We start from the raw sequence: 19,389 nt of genomic DNA on the forward strand, positions 1-19,389 counted from the left end.
CCTGCATTATCGAGGTCAATCTCCCTGCTTTCATCAATTAATCAATATCTTACATGTCAGCATTGCATGCAGGGGGATGTATGTCAGATAGCTTCCAGGCAGGGATTGGTCTAAACATGTCTGTCGCAGTGACGTAACATCAGCTGTGTTAACACACAATAGCCCACTGTGTCCTGACACTGAGCAGGCAGATTAGGTTCTTTTTTGTAAAGGTTTAAAAATTGCTGGAAATGTCATTTTAATGTAAGTAATTTTACAACAGATTCATTTTGTTTGAAATGATGTTTTAATATTGATGATTTTTAGTTCACAATTTGTAAGATAGACAATAAGCTTTGTCATCTGAGACAGTTTGTTGCTTGGGTAAACGTAGACTACTTGCTTGTAGATTTGTCAGTGTTTGCCTTGTGAACTTCTTGTGGGAAACTGATGATTTATCATATAGAACTGATAGAGTGCTGAAGAGGATGGAGGTGTCATCACAGGAGGGTTTCCAAAGAAGGGAGGGAGGATGGGGCATACCTATTTTAACATGGGGCTGTCAAGTAGATATTTATGGTTATCTTTTTGTTTAATGATAAATCATATCTGTCTGATTTCATGATTAAAGAGCTAGTTTGGAAATTGGTATTAAAACGGTCTTTGAAAAATACATACATTTCTGAATCTTCAAAACAACTCTAAGCTTAATTTCCCAATGTATTTTATAAGACCAATGATTAGTTCCTTGTTATTGAAATCTTCATGTTGATGTGTTAAGAGGTGTAGGTTATAGTTATTTAAGATTAATAATCTATGTTTTGGTCTTTTTCAGCCAACAATTTGTCCCCTGCTAAAATTGCCATCACAGTGGTGAGCATGGAGAACCAGGTAGGGACGGTCCCGGCACCCATCATTGTGCATCCCTGTTCACCAAGTCGCCGATCTATCCTGGACAAGCTGGAGTCACCACCAATGATGCAGATGAAGATCGCCAGTCCTCCAGAGTCGAGGATGGACAGGCGGTTGCTGTCAGATGGGAGGAATCTCGCCACATCCTCACGGCAAGGCAGGCGTCCACTTGTTAAGCAGTACAGTGTGGACATCGGTTCAGGGAACCATCTTCATGGTAGCGTCCCCTCTGTCTGGCAGACATTCGAGGACGAGGTGAAGAAGGCCCAGCCCAAGGGTTTCTCCCAGTCTCATCCCACCTTGCCCGTGAAGCAGGACTCCCTGCAGCAATGTCCGGAGCCAGAGTTTGATTCCCCGAAACATCGCTTGTTGAAAAAACACATGCTGAGAAGCAGAAGTAGTGGTGCCAAGTATAGTCGGTTCAGGGACAAGTATCTCCCCAGAGCAGTATCCAGCTCGGACACAACGGGAACCGACACTGGGGCAAGTCCCTTGATACGGACCTCAACAACAAAAACATCAGAAACAAATATCACTCGCTCAAAGGATGAGCTGAAAACACAACAGAGTAGTGGTGAGACTGGTTCTGACTTGGATGATTCTTTAATCAACGATTGGGCGGAGTTGGAGGCTGCTTGTGACGAGGAGGTGATGAAAATTACGGGAGATGATGACGACGATGACGTCAGACCAACATTGACTTCATTGAACTCGTGTTCCTATGCATCTGAATGCCAAGAAGACAGTTACCCATTTGATTCATCGAATTCAAGTTCAAATTTAGTCCCAGACTCTGAAAAAGACTCGCCATTGACTGACAGTGAACAGATCGGTTGCCATTCCACTTTTAAGACAGAGGATGACCCGTTAGTGGGTATTGCCTCATTATCAGGGGTCCATATACAGATGCCTGACTTGACTACGTGCCAACCAGGCATTGATAATTCCAGTTTCGAACTGGGTGAGGGTTCGCTTAGTCCACCCAACGAGCCTTCCGTGTCTCAATGTACTGAAACTACGTTATGCGTTCCGAGGATCGTGCTAGATGGCGCCACTGTTGACACTCCTGACCTGTCCTCGGTGTCACATGACCGCGTTGGTGACAGGTCACATAGCAATGAACCTGAAATGTGCGAGCACAGCGGGAGCTATGAACATCATGAATATGTTTGACGAATGTCAGCTCCAATTTGTTTTTTTTGTGTGCCAGTTTTAGTGAGTGATTAATGTGTGAATTTGAAATACACATGGCATTATGTTTATGAAGATATATACATTCTTTCAAAACGATGGAGATTAACTCTGAAACAAGGTCGAAGGAGGAAGCAGTGTGCTATGTTCATTTGACGGTTCTGAAAATGATTATGTTTGATTCCGGTTTCAAGGTTGTATGACTGTCCTTGTACAAACAGTGTGATTTTTTTTTATTTTTTTTTTTTATTTTTTTTTTTTGATGTTTAATTTCTTGGATGTGGATGTTGCATCAGTTCCGATGTGAAATGGACAATCGTATGTGTCATGTATAACCCTGATTGATGCCAGTGAAATTAACAATGTACAAGAAATATAAATTAAGTGTGGTTACAATCACGACATGTCTTTCAGCTGTCTCCCAATATTCGCACACACATTTGCAATTGATTACTTATGTGATTGATAGCAGACTTGTTAAAAACACTTGGTATTTCACCGTGTCTTTGTAATCCAATTATCCAAGAGTTGCAAACCTTAGGTGTGCCAGGATCTGCTGATCAGGACTGAATCCCAAATTCACCCTGATTAGGATCCATAGTTTTTCAGCACCATACAGTGTTTTGGGTTTTACCCAAGTGGTAGCGGCCAATGACCTAACGGCTTTACGCCTTCATTAGACTGACACGCTGCAATATAAGTGAAATATTCAAAATGGATTTAAACCCAATTCACTCACTCACTTTGTAATTCAAATGTAGGGGTAAATTTAAATGTATAAATGTTACTTAAGCTCAGTTTTTTTTTTATACAAAGCATTATGTCTCACAGGTATGTAGATATGGTTATGAGTGAGTGAGTGAGTATGGTTTTACGCCGCTTTTAGCAATATTCCGGCAATATCACGGCGGGGGACACCAGAAATGGGCTTTACACATTGTGCCCATGTGGGGAATCGAACCCGGGTCTTCGGCATGACAAGAAAACACTTTAACCACTTGGCTACCCCACCGCCCCAGATATGTTAATGACATTGTGATCATCTGAATGAAATTGACATTTAAATGTCAGGTATTGACAACTGTTTTGAACAAGTCTGTTGTGTTCTCATTAGAAATGCATCTTATAATGGCAACTTGTAATTATGTACATAAATATGAGCAATTCTGCCAAAACCACAAAATGAGGTTTTTGTAAGATTCATATTTATATGATACTGGATGATTTTTCTGATTTTCACCTGAAATTGATCTATATTTGGGAAAGATGTTTTCAATATTTTTTCCAATATATGGTAAAAATTTATGAGACATTTTCATCAAACCAGTTTCACCATAGCGCCTTGACTGCAAACTGATATTCCAATCACTATGGAAACTTAATGCAATCCAGAGTTATCCAAATCTAAAAATGGTTGAAAAATACCACATGCCTTTTTTCTTTCTTGGACCTAGCTGATAATTCAAATTCATATCAGATGTGAACGTACATTTTGATGCTATACAGGAAATAAGTCACCTCCCTGAATAGGAAGCAAATCGTCAGAAAAATTGACCAGTATAGCTGCCCAATATTCATTTCACCAACACACTTATGAACAGATTATTTTTACACTCTATGTATAATGACATGTTTGTAACATATGTATATAGACGACATTATGCACGTCAGTTTCATTATCATCGGCCATTGTTACTCCCGGTCAATCTTTCACATTTCATTGACTCTTGATGCACGTCAAGTTTTTGAGCTTTAGTGACTTCTTTAATACTGTTACCAATTAATTTCATGCCTAAATTGTGTCAGCACATATGTTTGCACAAACTTCAGATCTTGTAAACCACCGTAACTTACATTATATTATTGCATTCTTTTATATCATCAGATTTTCCGGCAAATAGCAGATGTATATACTGTCGTTAAGTTCACTAAGGGAATGATTGGCACTTGAGTCTCAGCAGTCTCTTGCAGTAGTGGCTTGTCAATGTGGAAGCTTACCTGGTTCTGTTATCTTATATAATGACCTAAGCAATTATTTCACATGCTGGATGAATGTCTAAAATGTCTATGGTAGGACAACTTGAAAGACATGAATCTATGGTAGGACTACGTGAAAGAAATGATTCTATGGTAGGACAACTTGAAAGAAATGATTCTATGGTAGGACAACTTGAAACTAATGATTCTATGGTAGGACAACTTGAAACTAATGATTCTATGGTAGGACTACATGAAAAACATTATTATATCCTCTGGGTTAACTTTTTTTTTAAACATTCAGTTCCGTGAATTAGCCTTAAAAAAATATCCAGCAGGTATGGGTTTAATGTTGGTTTCAACTGAATTGTGGTAGGGTTTCTTAATTCAAATGGAAATGAATATGTTTGTAATCTAAATTCAAATGAACAAATCCTTCAATCTTTAATTCTCTTGTATGCACAGGACTCATCCTATTGTGGTATGAAAAGAGGAAATATGCAAGAGATTTAAATGTAAATTTTGTCAGTGAATTAGTTAAACTTCATTTTCTCTTCTTATTTTTTCTAACATTTTGTAATATTTTGATATATGTTACATATGGTTTTATTTTGCTTGAACACTTTCACATTAATCACTATCAAGCACTCACAGGGAAACTAGGGTAATACCTGAAAATATGTATAAACAATAACAGTCAAAGATTTGAAAACATGCCAGAAAAGCTTTAGCAATATTGCAAGAATATTACAATAATTAATAACTATTTTGTAATGTGTGGCTTACAAGTCTGAATAACAAACACCAATTATATTATTACTTCCACACTTCAGTAAATATTTCAATAATGTCTTAATGGAAAGTAATTTTGTAAAATTCCATTGGATATTCATTTCAGGGTTGTGAAGGGGCATAACTCTTCACATGAAAGGGAGACTATTTAATGACTTTGTCACAGTGTGGCAAGACAAAATATGTAGAAAAGATCATCTCTTGCTCTGTGAAACTGTATTTCAGGTATATACCCTGGTTCCAAACTGTTCACAATTTCCTATCACCTTTTTGCCTTGCAGAGTTTAATATGCATTTGTAAATTTCTACTTTGTCTACCTTGTTGTATTGTGTGTATAAATGAGCTTTTAACCACTCTCTGTAGGGTAGTATAGCATAGACCTTTTTTTACACTTTATAAAATGATAAAAAGCTCAGTTTCACAATATATTTACATCTTAAAAGTTGATTTATGTAAAGTTTTCAAAATGGAATTTATAGTCCATTAGATACAAGAATGAAAAAGATGCAATATATATTTCAAGTTGCTTTTAACATCACAATGACATTAGTCATTTTATGATCCTCTATCAACACTATCTATATTAAGTTATGGTTCAACGTCTGTATAAAATCATATTGCTCCATCCTACTTGATAAATTCTTTATTGAGTGTACCGAGACACAAGGAAGTCGGAAGTCTTCTTTTGGAGAATTTGACATATCTTTTCATATTAATATTTGAATTTGTTAAATTTCCAGTTGATTATTACAAGTTTCTTTGCAAATTTACCTTATTGAAAAAAGATATTGTATATATTAAAAACCTTTAAGAAATATTTGTTTTTTGAATTGGAATTTCCCATAGGTATGATATATCTACTGTTAGATGATATGGTAGATGAAAGATGATATTTATATACATATACATTATTTATGGTACCAAAGTACAATATGTCTGGTTTCGGGACTTTTTGGTATTTCACTGAATGGACAGAAATGTCCACTATTTTATCAATTGAATTAATGTTCCCATGCACTAGGACACTTATTTATTGTTTGTTGATCTGACCATTATTTACTGTTCACATGTTGACTTTATGAATGGAAGTAAAATGTCCACTGTGTCCCTTTCCCTTTAAGATCTTTTTAATTTAAATGGTAAGGGGTTAATCAAGAGTTATCCACAATCATTAACTTAATAAGATCCAAATTTTGGATATTTCTGACCATATGAATCGTACATGAAATTTTCATTAATTCCATTTTGAAAATGTTGACTTATGATTAATGTAGAGAAATATGAATAGTGGACCTTTTATTTCAATGTTTTTACTTTTACACCACTTTTTAAGCCTTGAAGACACCATGTGATATGTTGACGAGTGCAATATTGTTTTTAACTTATTGGATGAAAAGTGAGTTGTCTCCCCTTTGATTTCTTGAGTCAAGTCCCTCAAAAACCACTGTCTGCAAACTCAAATTTAAACTGTACATAATCTAACAGTTAGTGGTTACTAATTATCTCATCCATGGAGCAAATTACATTGTGAACACACACAATGGACTTTAGCCTTGGAGAAGAGTGCTCCTTTTCAGAGTGATGTAGAATTTCACTATTATTAGCAAAGTAATTTTAAGGCTTCTGAAATAGACTGCTTCAGAAAACACTTTCTAGAGAGAGAAGGGTTCTGGTGTTATATTTTTACAACAGCTTCTGACAAAATAAAACTCAATCCTATATGCTGCTTGTGCATTAAGAGTCACTCAGCTCCAGTAAAATGCGGATTTCATTGCTTTTATTTCAATATGACTGATATAGATAACTCAGTTATCAAAATCTGTGTATGACAAATATTCCTCTCAAGGTAAAGAAAAACTCATGGAGAATAAATGTAATCACTTGAGGGGTTCCAGGGGAGACAACTGTTGTGTTACACAGCTCATTTGTGATAGTTCCTTCATTAATTGTAGATACACTGCAGGAGAAAACGCCAAGCTTTTATTGATTTGTTTGTTATTTATTTATTTATTTATTTATTTATTTATTTATTTATCTATTTACACATTAATCATTTAAGTTAAAAACCTTTCCTTTTTTTTCATGACACATTTTCATGATATAATAAAATTCCTGTTTTCTAATGTTAAATTATTTATCAAGATTATAAACTGCTCAATACTTACATCATTACAAGGCAAACAAATTGTCATGTATGAGAATCTAGTGAGCATTACCTACACATTTTTAGTTATCCATTATTATAACTTTGATAATTTCCTTGACTACCATCTACCATGGCTTTAAGGGATTTATGTATGTCATTGTTCTCAAATTCACAAATCTATTTATTTTGTTTCTAATTTATTTATTATTGTGTTAATTTTCACACATTAGGTGTGTAGTGTTCGCTCAACATTTTAGCTTTGGTTTGGGAGAATGACGACAAGCTCACAGAGACCCGGTACCAAGATCCATGTTTTCTGTGATAGTCTTAATAAGCCAAAACTAATAACATGAATTATTTGGGTTCTTCAAACATGAATTTAAGAATATTTTGAAAAAAAATATTCAGATATATAAATGAGGAATTCTCAATGTTATCATAAAGAAAAGGTGTTTCTGGAAATAAATAACTGGATTCCAATTGGTCATGAGGATATCCCTTATCACAAATGGGCTTATGAAGACTTGAAAACTATGAGCTTGCTGTCTGATAAATTTTTGCAACATATCAGTGTATTTTCTTATTTTGTGATTCCCATGCAAGCGACACGCCCAATCCCCTGACAGCCGCGGTGACAGCACTCCTGCGCTGGGGGTCATGTAAGTGTGTAAGTGTGTGTGTACGTATGTATGTATTTTGATATAGTTCACTTCTTGCTCCAACTGATGAGTCACCCCTTCAAACTACATCATTCAGGGAGTAACAGTTTTATATGAGAAATTAATAAAAAATGGGATTGAAATAAGGCCTTTGTTGTTTCTGTGCCGAGTAATGGGTACAGTATGAGTGAGTGAGTGAGTCTGATTTTACGCCGTTTTTAACAATATTCCAGCAATATCACGGCGGGGGTCACCAGAAATGGGCTTCGCACATTGTACCCATGTCAGGAATCGAACCCGGGTCTTTGGCGTAATGAGCGAACGCTTTAACCACTAGGCTACCCGACCGCCCTGGTACAGTATGGTGAGATGGCAAGTATCATATACATGTTTAAGGATAAAGTGTCCTAATGAGACAGGTCTTGCTACAAAACAAACTAATTTAAATCTTTACTCTCTTGGTTTACACTGCACGGGTGCCCAGTTGTCTAAGGCGCCGCGATTCGCTGTGGAGAGTTACGCACCTCACACCGTATATGACCACAGATAAGCCGAGGTATTAACTTGACCATTGAAATATGAAAGAAAATTATATGACCCGCAGATAAGCCGAACCAGGAAGTGAAAGGCAAAAAATATTGCGAAGTCGGACTGCAAGACATGTGCCGGTACTCACAGATATTCAATAATATAAGATGAAAAACGTTGCAATTATATTCAAAAAGTCATTATTATTTCTAATAAAGATTTAACAAACCAGTATGTGCCAGAAACTTATGGCTGGGTTTGAGTTCCGGTTCACCCCAATTATGCTTCTAGGTTTGTCAGGGGCAGTGGGCAGCCGAGTGGTTAAAGTGTTCTCTTGTCATGCCGAAGGCCCAGGTTCGATTCCCTACATGGGTACAATGAGTGAAGCCCATTTCTGGTGTGCCCCCATCGTGATATTGCTGGAATATTGCTAAAAGTGGCATAAAACCATACTCAACAATCAATTTAGTTTTGTCAACACTATACCAATGTTCATGGGTTTCACCAAAGTGGTAAACATCCAAGACCTGCATCACTTCCGGCTTTCCTCCCACATTAAGCCGACACGCTGTGATGTAACTGGAATACTGTTCAAAGATGCATTAAAATCAACTCACGCTGTGGTTTAACACTGCGCAAGTGGCCCAGTCGGTGTGCCACAATGAATTATACAGAGTTGCATCCCTCAGGTTTGCCCCGAATCCTCTAATCATGGGTTCTAATTGCAGATATGCCCTGATGTTTTCCCGTTTGTCAGCATAACCCCCATGCTAAAATATTTCAGTAAAGTGATAACCGTCTAAGACTTAGAGCTTTCCTCAGATATGAGCTGACATGCTGTGATATAACTGAAATAGTGTGTACCCTAACAAAACCCTACTCAAAATGGTTTAACCTCTTCTTTCATGGGGGCGGTGGGGTAGCTGAGTGGTTAAAGTGTGTGCTTTTCACTCGGAAGACCCAGGTTCAATTCCCTACATGGGTACAATGTGTGAAGCCCATTTCTGATGTTCCCCCGCCGTGATATTGCTGGAATATTGCTAAAAGCAGTGTAAAACCATACTCCCTCACTCACTCCACTTTCATGTGTACAAGGCACCTGACCTCAGATGAGAAGAACAATGGTTCGAATCCCGGATTTCAACAGGGGCTTCGAACATTTTAAGGTGCCCAATGTCCGGCTAATATCACATTAATGTTTCTCAATAAATTATTGTGACATTTTCATTGGCATTTATTTATATATTTTTTCAGGGGAGCATATCTTTCAGGTTTGTTTGGTAGAGAATTATGTTTTGTTTGTTGTTTAACGCCTCACTTTTTTATTATATCACTGCCGTCTGTAAATAATCGAGTCTGGACCAGACAATCCAGTGATTGTCATCATGAGCATCGATCTACACAACTGGGATACGATGACATGCGTCAACCAAGGCAGCGAAGCTGACCACCTGATCCCATCAGTCACCTATTACGAAAAGCATGGTCACCTTTTACAGCAAACCTGGGTTGCTGAAGACCTATTCACCCCGGAATTTCACTGATAACATAATGATGTATATGTGACTGTTTCTACCCAGGAGAGTTAGGTTTCTCTTATTTCCATACATCTGGTTATGAAAATGGATTGGGGAGGGAGAGCAGAGGGAGCCTAATTTGCCTCTTCACCCAGCAGTGAATGGGTACCAGGTAGGATGAGATGACATGGGGTTGTAACCTCCTAGCCCCTAAGATGAAGCTTGGGTTGTATACTCTCAAGGGAGCTGAGAATGATTGTTTAGTGCACGCTGATCCAGTGACCATGGTAATAATAGCACTTTAAGCTTTCCCCTGGGTAGCATGGAAATATGCACAATATAAATGGACTATTATTATGCTAATATATTGCATCCTGCTCATACATTTAAGAATGTCCCATTGGACACATAAGGGTATGGATAGTGAATGATTGTTTGTTTGTTTGTTGTTTAACTCCGCACTCAGCAATAATCCAGCTATATGACAGCTGTCTGTCAAATAATCGAGTCTGGACCAGACAATCCAGTGATTGACATCATGAGCATCGATCTACGCTATTGGGATCGATGACATGTATCAACCAAGTCAGCAAGCCTGACCACCTGATCAGTCGCCTTTTACGGCAAGTATGGGTTGCTGAAGACCTATTCTACCCCAGAATCTTCACGGGTCTTGAAATGATTGAAGGATATTGGAATGATTGGTGCTGATTAAATCGAAGCTATGATTGTTTACATTTCTGTTTGGATGAGAATGTTTGGACAGTCCATGTCAGATTTTCATCAAGTTTCAGTTCCAACAAGAAAATCCTTTTCATAATAAGCAGATGACAACACACACACACTTTGTTGTTTATTTGCTGTTGATGCAGTTGTCACTCAGGGACCACAGCCATTAGTCACCACTCGCCCCTTTCCGTCACCTGCAAGAAGACTCGTCCCCCTATCGATGAATAATATGTGCGAAAATACGAACCAATCAGGATGCGCGTATGATTTCAAGTTCTTCGTCAAAGAATCCCTCAGAAATAATTTTTGATTTTACATTTGTCTTGCATCTAAAAATATACCCTAGACACAGTTAAATATGTTCAATCATACTGTATAATTCCACACGTCCCGATGTGCTTTAAATTGCATCTGAAATATATATAATATATGGGGGAAATGTGTGAACCATTTCGCAACAAGTTGACAATTGTTTTAGGTATGCCCGTTTGCGCAAAGACGGAACCTGGTCGCCAAAATGGCAACGAGAGGGGCACGAGTCGCTATTCGGCTTGTCCCGGAATAACACGAGTTGGTCACGAATGGGACCACAGCATTTACTATCGAGAGTTGCAAATATATACACGAAGGTAAAGCCTGGATATATCTGGAAAGTTGCTGCGGGAGTCTGTACACACTCACTCATTTAAATGGGATTATTAATGTTCATTTGAACTTTGCTCATTTTAAAGTTATTTTGTAACAAACACATTTGGATTTTCCATATTTACAATCTTTGTGATAACAGCTCTTGCTTGTTCTTTGTAACATAACCTGGGACAATTTGATTGCGTTTTTCGTAATTGCAGGAGTGATTGTTCATGAGATTTTACTGGGGCTTCGAATATATCTCAATTCGGAAGTGTCTAACGTCTATTTCTTTGACAGTGACTGTTACATGCAGATGTAAATGTCGTATAGAATAATACAAATGATAAAATATGGAATTAGTGCATTCAGACAATGGATAGGTGACCGTGTTTGCCACAAGTTGTGTTTATTTTTTATTTATTTTTGTTTAACGGCGCACTCAGCAATATTCCAGCTATATGACGGCGGTCTGTAAGTAATCGAGTCTGGACCAGACAATCCAGTTATTAACATCATGCGCATCGATCCACGCAGTTGGGATCGATGACATGCATCAACCAAGTCAGAGAGCCAGACAACCCGCTCCCGTTAGTCGCCTTTTACGGCAAGCATGGGTTGCTGAAGACCTTTTCTACCCCGGATCTTTTGGTTGATGACATGTCATCGTATCCCAACTGAGCAATTCGATGCACACGAGTTCAATTAGTGAATTGTCGGGTCCAGAGTCGAGTTTTACAGACTGCCGTCATATAACTGGGATATTGTTGAGTGAGGCGTTAAACAACAAACACCTTGGGTGATGCCTAGCCTTGCTCTAAGGCTGTACTGAAATATAAGTCCATGGATGTGTGGTAATTATATCCTTATATTAGGCAAGGTAAGAGAGGCGGACAGTACAATACACATCCTTTGCTTTACCCTAAATACACTTGGCAAGAACATATGGTCCACTGATCCTCGGACCATTTGAAGGACGCCAGTCCTTTTTCGGGACAACTTGTTCTTATCATTTATATAATCTAGAAATAATTATTCAAACTTATAATGATTGCCTTAAGTTGGCACCATTCTGGTATAACCATAATCAGTAACCATTTTTGCCACCCAATCCACATTTCAGTCGGAAATCACGATGGACATGTCCAACAGTAACAACGTTCCTAAAATAGAATCATACCCATATTCTAGGAAATCACGTCAACAATTAGACTGTGTTAACACCTTGCATTCAACACTATCGCTGATATGTTAACATACCCAAAATAGCTTTGATTTATACAGCACTTCGAGCGGTGTGAACTAAAATCTTGACCTCTCTCAGTCTAAAGCTTTATACCACTTACGATAGTCTGTAATTACCAACCTATCGAATACACAGTCCTAACACCTGCATGGCGAGATCGCAATACCACACATGTCTCGCGCTGTTCACACGCCCCTAAAGCCACCACGTCAATGCGGCACGATAAAACATAGCTTACTGAGTAAAATGTGTTTGGCATTTTATAGTAATCATTATTCCATTACTGAACAAACTTCCCTATCTCAAAGCCATCATGTATGCGTAATAATCGCGGGATCAAATACATTAGTAATTCGATAAAGGGTCGGGGCAAACAAGATAGCTATAGGCTTGTGTATCAATTGTTATTTAGCGCGTGATAAAAAGATTTTCACGCCCTGAGCGCGATAAATACACAAGCCATTACCCGAGCCTCACTACTTGAGATTGAATAGACAGTTCAATGATCTAGTTTACAAACTCAATGTCGGTGACGGTTCTGGCTGACCTCGAGAAAGTGTTTTCCACATGCATTATCTACACAAGAAACTGCCCCTTTCACTGCTTACAAATAAAGTAATCCAAAAGAAGACGATTTACATATATCAGCAAATTGTTCTCATTTAAGACCCATAGTCTCAGACTCGTGTAAAAAGATACACCAAACAAACGCTTACAAGATAAATTGGATAATTTGGGGTCACCATTTCGACTGTCACTGTAAATCAGCAAAGCGGCCGTAAAATCTAATGATCAGCGTTGTTTGGCTAGTTGTAGGCGGGGGTTTGTATGCTAGTAGTGAGTGAGTTGGGTTTAACGCCGCTTTTAACATTATTCCAGTAATATCACGGCGTGTCAGCTTCATGTGGGAGGAAAGCCCGAAGTGATGCAGGTCTCAGACGTTTACCACTTCGATGAAACCCACGAGCACGGGTATGGTGCTGACAAACCTAGAAACATAATCGGGCCGAACCGGGGTTCGAACCCACGATCATAGATTTCTGGCGTGTCGAAGGGACGCAACTCTGCACAGCGAATCGCGGCGCCTTAGACGACTGGGCCTCCCGTGCCCAATGTATGCCAGTATCTCGAAGCATATGGTTACCGCGAAACATACAAACATGCAAAAAGTCTTGTGCAGATTGCTAGATGTATTTATGCTCTGCATGTGACGGCGCGCTTACTATTACAGAAGTTTGTCTCAAATGACTCGACAGAGGATTTACACGTCAACGCTAGAATGCAACGGGTTTTATATTTTCAATTATTTAGTCATTAGTCGTGTCTTGTCTCTTGAACAAACCTTGAACACACTACCAGAAGTCTTTACCTGCCAAGAAATGGTTGCGGATCTACCACATCCTACGTATAGAAAAAAAGAGGTTATCACGTAAGTGTGATTTGGGGTGGTATATATTGTTTATTCCTAACACAGGAAATTCCATCCAAAAACACACATCGCCAAAATATTGCATGTTTTCCTGGAACATGCGCATTAATATATATTACGTGATAAGGTCAGTGACTTGTCAGTCCGACAGTGCCGACAGTCAACACAGTTCCAGCTGAAACCAGTTTCTTATATAGTGGCATACTACATATAGGCAAAATAACAATTGCCTACACATAATATTGTTTCTAGTTCCCTTTCGCGGCAATCCATCGGTCCGTCCGCTAGAGTAACTGTCTTTTACCCGCGTATCACATAGCTGGAATAATATGAGAGCAATACACTAACTGTAATTAAGATGAGTATAGTACAGTGTGGTTTGGTTCGGTTTGGAAACCTGATGACCAGTTCTCATCTGGAATCAACCATCTTGGTATGTCTGTCACGTTTTGTCACGAATATCTCATGTCTCAAACAGAGGGGAACCTCTTTGAAACAGACTATTCGGCTTCATCAAAATTATCGGATGTAGGACTTACGGTGTGTTGTATAGAGTAAATAAGTCACAATGTAATGCTTTAACTGCAAGGTTTTAAGGTCAGCTGTATCCAGGCCGCAAGTGTGCATCGTAAATTGGTGTCGTCATGCAAAGGCGAATATGTTATTTCAACAAATCATTCCTTGCCAGTCGTGTCTCATCTGCCGCTGTGTGTCTTCATGGAAAGAATATGCGCTCGAAAACAGTATGCCAAGTGTATGGTGAAATAGAAAAAAACCGAAATCGAAGCAATGTATAGAAGAAATAGAAGAAAATTAACTTTACATTGGTAATTCTTCATATATTGACAAAATAAATGTGCGAGTACCTGCATGATTATAACGCTGAAGAATATTCTAGTTCTGGCATGACAGTTTGTCTTGGTAACACAAAGTAGAGAGAGGTTGATACTGTGTGTGTGTGTGTGTGTGTGTGTGTGTGTGAGAGAGAGAGAGAGAGAGAGAGAGAGAGAGAGAGAGAGAGAGAGAGAGAGAGAGAGAGAGCGTGTGTGTCAGAGTGCGTTGAAACGTCTTCAACCAAGTCACAAAGTCTGACCAGGGCCTTTTCTGACACTATCCAAAACTATGAGTGAGTGCACTGGCATATAATGGGGAAGGTCAGTTTTCCATGTTCTATAACGCCACACTTGTCCTTCTGTTGTAGATGGTGTGAGTGAGATGCGTTTTACGCAGCGTTTTGCAATATTCCAGCTCTATCACAACAGGAGACGCCGGAAGTGCATGAGCTTCACACGTTGTACACATGTGGGGAATCGAACACGGGCTTTGAGCGTGACGAGCGACCGCTTTGACCACACGACTACCCCACAACTTTATTTCTTCAACTACCACCTCCCACTCTTTAAGCATTTGTTCTTTTGTCACTGTACTTTATCTACATAAATCTTTCCTGTTTGCCCCGTACTCTCTCCATGCAACTAGAAGTCTTTATCTGATGTTTTCTTTCAATCACTATAAATCCCTGACCTTTAACATATTAACAACCCGTATTTCCCCCTGTTTATTTGCATATCTCTCTCTTGGTTTATTCTCACTTGAAGTGCGCCTTTGTCTCATGACCTGTCTGTGGATACAAATAGGACACCCCCACCCACATTGACAACACGGTACGTGGCCATGTTCATGACTCCCTTTTCTTCTTCTGTGTATGTTTCATCCTCTGGTTGTCGTGTTCCTACTGTTTCTTCATCTGCGGCTGTCGTGTTCCTCCCGCCTCTTCCTCTGCCATGTTCTTCTTGCCTCTTCCTCTGCTTGTGTTCTTCCTGATTCATCCTCTGCTTGTGTTCTTCCTGACTCATCTTCTCTGTCGAGTTCTTCCCGCCCCTTTCTCTGTCTGTCGTGTTCCTCCTGCCTCTTCCTTTAGCTGTAATGTTCTTCCTGACTCATCCTCTCTGTCGAATTCTTCCCGCCTCTTCCTCTGGCTGTCGGGTTCCCCCTGCCTCTTCCTCTAGCTGTCGTATTCTTCCTGCCTCTTTCTCTGGTTGGCGCGTTCCTCCTGCCTCTTCCTCTGTCTGTCATGTTCTTCCTGTCTCTTCCTCTTGTTGCCGTGTTCCTCCTGTCTGCTTGGGTAAGGTGTTCCTCTCGTATTGGCCTCCGGTTATTATGTTCCTCTTTTTCTGTTCTGTTTATACGTCAGGTCGAGGACCCGGGTTCAATTCCCCTGCTACTCTTCCTCTGTCTCTCGTGTTTCTCCTGCCACTTCCTCTAGCTGCGGTGTTCCTCTTGCCTCTTCCTCTGGTATGTTCCTCGTGACTCTTCCTTTAGCTGTAGTGATCTGTATGTCTCTTCCCCTGGGTGTCATGTTCTTCCTGCTTCTTCCTCTATGTGACATGTTCTTCCTCTGTTTGCCTTGTTTCTCTTGCCACTTCCTTTAGCTGCGGTATTCCTCCTGCCTCTTCCTCTGGCTGCCATGTTCTTCCTCTGTCTGTCGTGTTCTTCCTCAGGCCGCCATGTTCTTCCTGCTTCTTTTTCTGTCTGTCGTGTTCTTCCTGACTCTTCCTCTGGCTGTCGGGTTCCTCCTGCCTCTTCCTCTGGTTGTCGTGTTCCTCCTGCCTCTTTCTCTGGCTGTCGGGTTCCCCTTGCCTCCTCCTCTGTGTGTTCTTCCTGTCTCTTCCTCTGTCTGTCGTGTTCTTCCTGACTCTTCCTCTGGCTGTCGGGTTACCCCTGCCTATTCCTCTGTGTGTTCCTCCTGTCTCTTCCTCTGTCTGTCGTGTTCTTCCTCTGGTTAACGTTGTCAGGTTCCCCCTGCCTCTTCCTCTGGCTGCCATGTTCATCTTGCCTTTTCCTCTGTCTGTCGTGTTCTTCCTGTCTCTTCCTCTGGCTGCCATGTTCTTCCTGCTTCATCCTCTGGCTGCCGTGTTCTTCCAGTCTCTTCCTTTGCTTGTCATATTCCTTCTGCCTCTTCCTCTTGCTGTCGTGTTCCTCCTGCCTGCTTGGGTAAGGTGTTCCTCTCGTATTGGCCTCTGGTTATTATGTTCTTCTTTTTCTGTTCTGTTTATACGTCAGGTCGAGGACCCGGGTTCAATTCCCCAGCGACGTCACATTGCTGATAACGGTGAAAAACAATATTCACCTGTACATTCCTTTGACTGTCGTTTTTCTATTTCTCAAACTTTTTCCTCTCCTCTTCTCAAATTCTTTTCATCCTTCTTTTCCGATGTCTCCCCATCTCTCTCCTGCGTCGGTGGTACTTTCAATGATTCACCCCTACCGGATAATTATTCCATCTATTTTGTGACTATAAACATTCTTTCTTTGATGTAGGAAAGTCGAGCGACCCGAATGTTTACCGATTTATCTACATCTAGTATCCAACTTCAGTCAGGCTCCGGACGAACTGCCAAGAACAATAGACATAGGACTCCCAACTTATCTGCGTCACAGATACAGCTACCAGATCAATCATGCCAAATCAGAAACAGTAGATCATCACTGCACGAGCTTTTCGTTCTCATCCTCACGTGCAAGATACGAAGAAATTGGACACGCAATTTCTTTCTTACTTTTGATATGGGTATTCGGATTTTATCTTCACTGGACTATTTATTCTTGTGTTCCAAAACACATTGCTATCATGTCAAGGGCTGGGTTTCACTTTAGTTGATAGTGTCTGCACGCGAGAGCAGACGACAATTTGTTCCGACCTTCACGATGAATGGATTTGTCGGAACAGGAGATAACTTTATCACTGGATCCTGAGGAAGGTGTCTTGAGTTCATAGTCCGGTTTTGGGTGGAGCTAATAAACATACAAAAGTACAAAAGCCCCTGACAAAATGGTATTTTCTCTCTCAAACATGTTGTTTTCATGAAGGAAATTAATGTGTTTTGATACAAAAGTACACAGTTTTGGTATATATGCTGTTATTTGGCGTGCATTTTAAATGCATGAGAAAAATACTTTTTATTTTTTATGTCAACGAAAGGAGCATTATTGATTTACACGCACTGTGTTATCTGAAGACATTGAATATATAGTTTGGAACAGCTGGTACCGAAATAATATTTTTTTTTAAATTCTGAAGAAAAACAATTTCTACATATATGCTATAATTATATCTGACTAACGATGAAAACAGAAAATAGTAGTGAGAGACATTTAGCACTTCACATGACTTGATGCATTTTGTTATCGCACACGCTATCATGTTACTCCGCATGTTACATATATTTTATGTATATGTATATATATAAAGATGTTTTTAAAAAGTAGGTTCATTGACCCTATGTTGAGAGAGAACCGGGTGGCTGTTGCGCTGAGTCATACCCAGCATGTTGCCTATATATTACTGCTGTGGTATTGAGAAGGATGTGTACTTCAACACTATACAATTACCCTTACGCCATACTCATTAATTTCTGACAGGTCGGTGTCAATAAGCTGTCAATATACAGCCTCCTGGTAAGTCACTGTCAGGCAATCATCACCCGATGTAATGCTATAATTGGGGTCACACCCACCATATACCATATACATGTTTAGTAAGATCACAACTACATTGCCATATTGTAATCTTTATTGAGATCAAAACTACATTGTTTGTCTTGTTTAATGAGATCACCACTACCAGTATTTTATATCGAAATATTGATTGAGATCACACCAATTTTAAATTGTAATGATTATTGAGATCACACCTACCTTATATTGTAATGTTTGAGATAACATCTATCTCATATTGTAATGTTTATTGAGTTCCAAATGTGATAAATGGCTGTAATATTTAATGAGATCACACACAGTTAGTTTACAGGCAGAGTCTAGTTAGTCATTTGGGAAGTAATTTATCACTAACAAATAATCCTAAAAAATAAGTATATGAACAATTTTATCCCCAATATTGCGTGTATAAATACTTTTCCTATTTCATTCAGAAATAGATCTAAAACACTATAAATAGTCCCATTTCGCTTTATCGACTATCAGATTGTGGAAATATTTGTCATCGAGCGTGCTTGCGGGAAGTGTAAATCGCATCTTATGTGTCAGTTGAAATGTTATGAACGCGATCTAACCATCCAGCTTGTGTGTGCCTTTCTAATGTACACTACTCTTGAAAAGTATCGCGTGGCTTCAAGAAAAAACGCTTGGATTTATAGTAGACGAAAACCAGTGTTCTTTGCGTTTGGGGATAGCACATATCATATCTTATTTCAGAACATAAACAGACGTGACATGATCTAAAATCTTCCCATTTCATTATCGGTGGGCGTTTTCCTTAAGGCGATGCTCTAACTCAAAGCCATTGTCGGTCAAAAACGATTCGGAAAGTGTACATAAAGTGGGCGTGGCAAGTTTTCACACAAGTACGGCTCCATCTGCTGTTATCAAATGAATGATGCCATATTGTGTGACCTCTGACCATGTAGACGAAGTGAGATAAAGTTACTGTGAGTTATGAAATGGAATCAGTCAATTAACTAAGCGCAGCGCGACGGTCGTGTTCTGGCTAAATAGAGACAGTTGACTGATCCCGTCTGTGTTTTCTTATGAACACGTGATCCTGAGGCGGGCGCGTGCTCCAGGTAACTGAATGTAACGGAAACGCTGATTGGTCCCTTTGCTACGCTTGCGCACAAGTACCCTTGGGAATATACAA

At 39.4% G+C, this 19,389-nt stretch overlaps 2 protein-coding genes across 11 annotated transcripts in view; one reads left to right on the top strand and one right to left on the bottom strand.

Moving 5' to 3' along the window:
- LOC139468276 (voltage-dependent T-type calcium channel subunit alpha-1G-like) overlaps positions 1-7,786 on the top strand; it is a 96,493-nt gene extending 88,707 nt beyond the window's left edge. For all 10 annotated transcript variants that reach the window (XM_071250137.1, XM_071250139.1, XM_071250132.1 and 7 more), the window contains one exon: positions 815-7,786. In XM_071250137.1, the coding sequence (XP_071106238.1) occupies positions 815-2,064 (1,250 nt within the window). In that variant the 3' untranslated portion in view covers positions 2,065-7,786. The remainder of the gene's footprint in view (positions 1-814) is intronic.
- Positions 7,787-16,111: 8,325 nt separating this feature from the next.
- LOC139467703 (octapeptide-repeat protein T2-like) lies at positions 16,112-16,618 on the bottom strand. Its single transcript, XM_071249215.1, has one exon. The coding sequence runs from the start codon at positions 16,616-16,618 to the stop codon at positions 16,112-16,114; it is 507 nt and encodes a 168-aa protein (XP_071105316.1).
- Between the last annotated feature and the right edge of the window lie 2,771 nt (positions 16,619-19,389).

Source organism: Haliotis cracherodii, unplaced genomic scaffold (assembly GCF_022045235.1).
Source record: "Haliotis cracherodii isolate W230 unplaced genomic scaffold, xgHalCrac1.p SCAF_2, whole genome shotgun sequence".
Taxonomy (NCBI): domain Eukaryota; kingdom Metazoa; phylum Mollusca; class Gastropoda; order Lepetellida; family Haliotidae; genus Haliotis; species Haliotis cracherodii.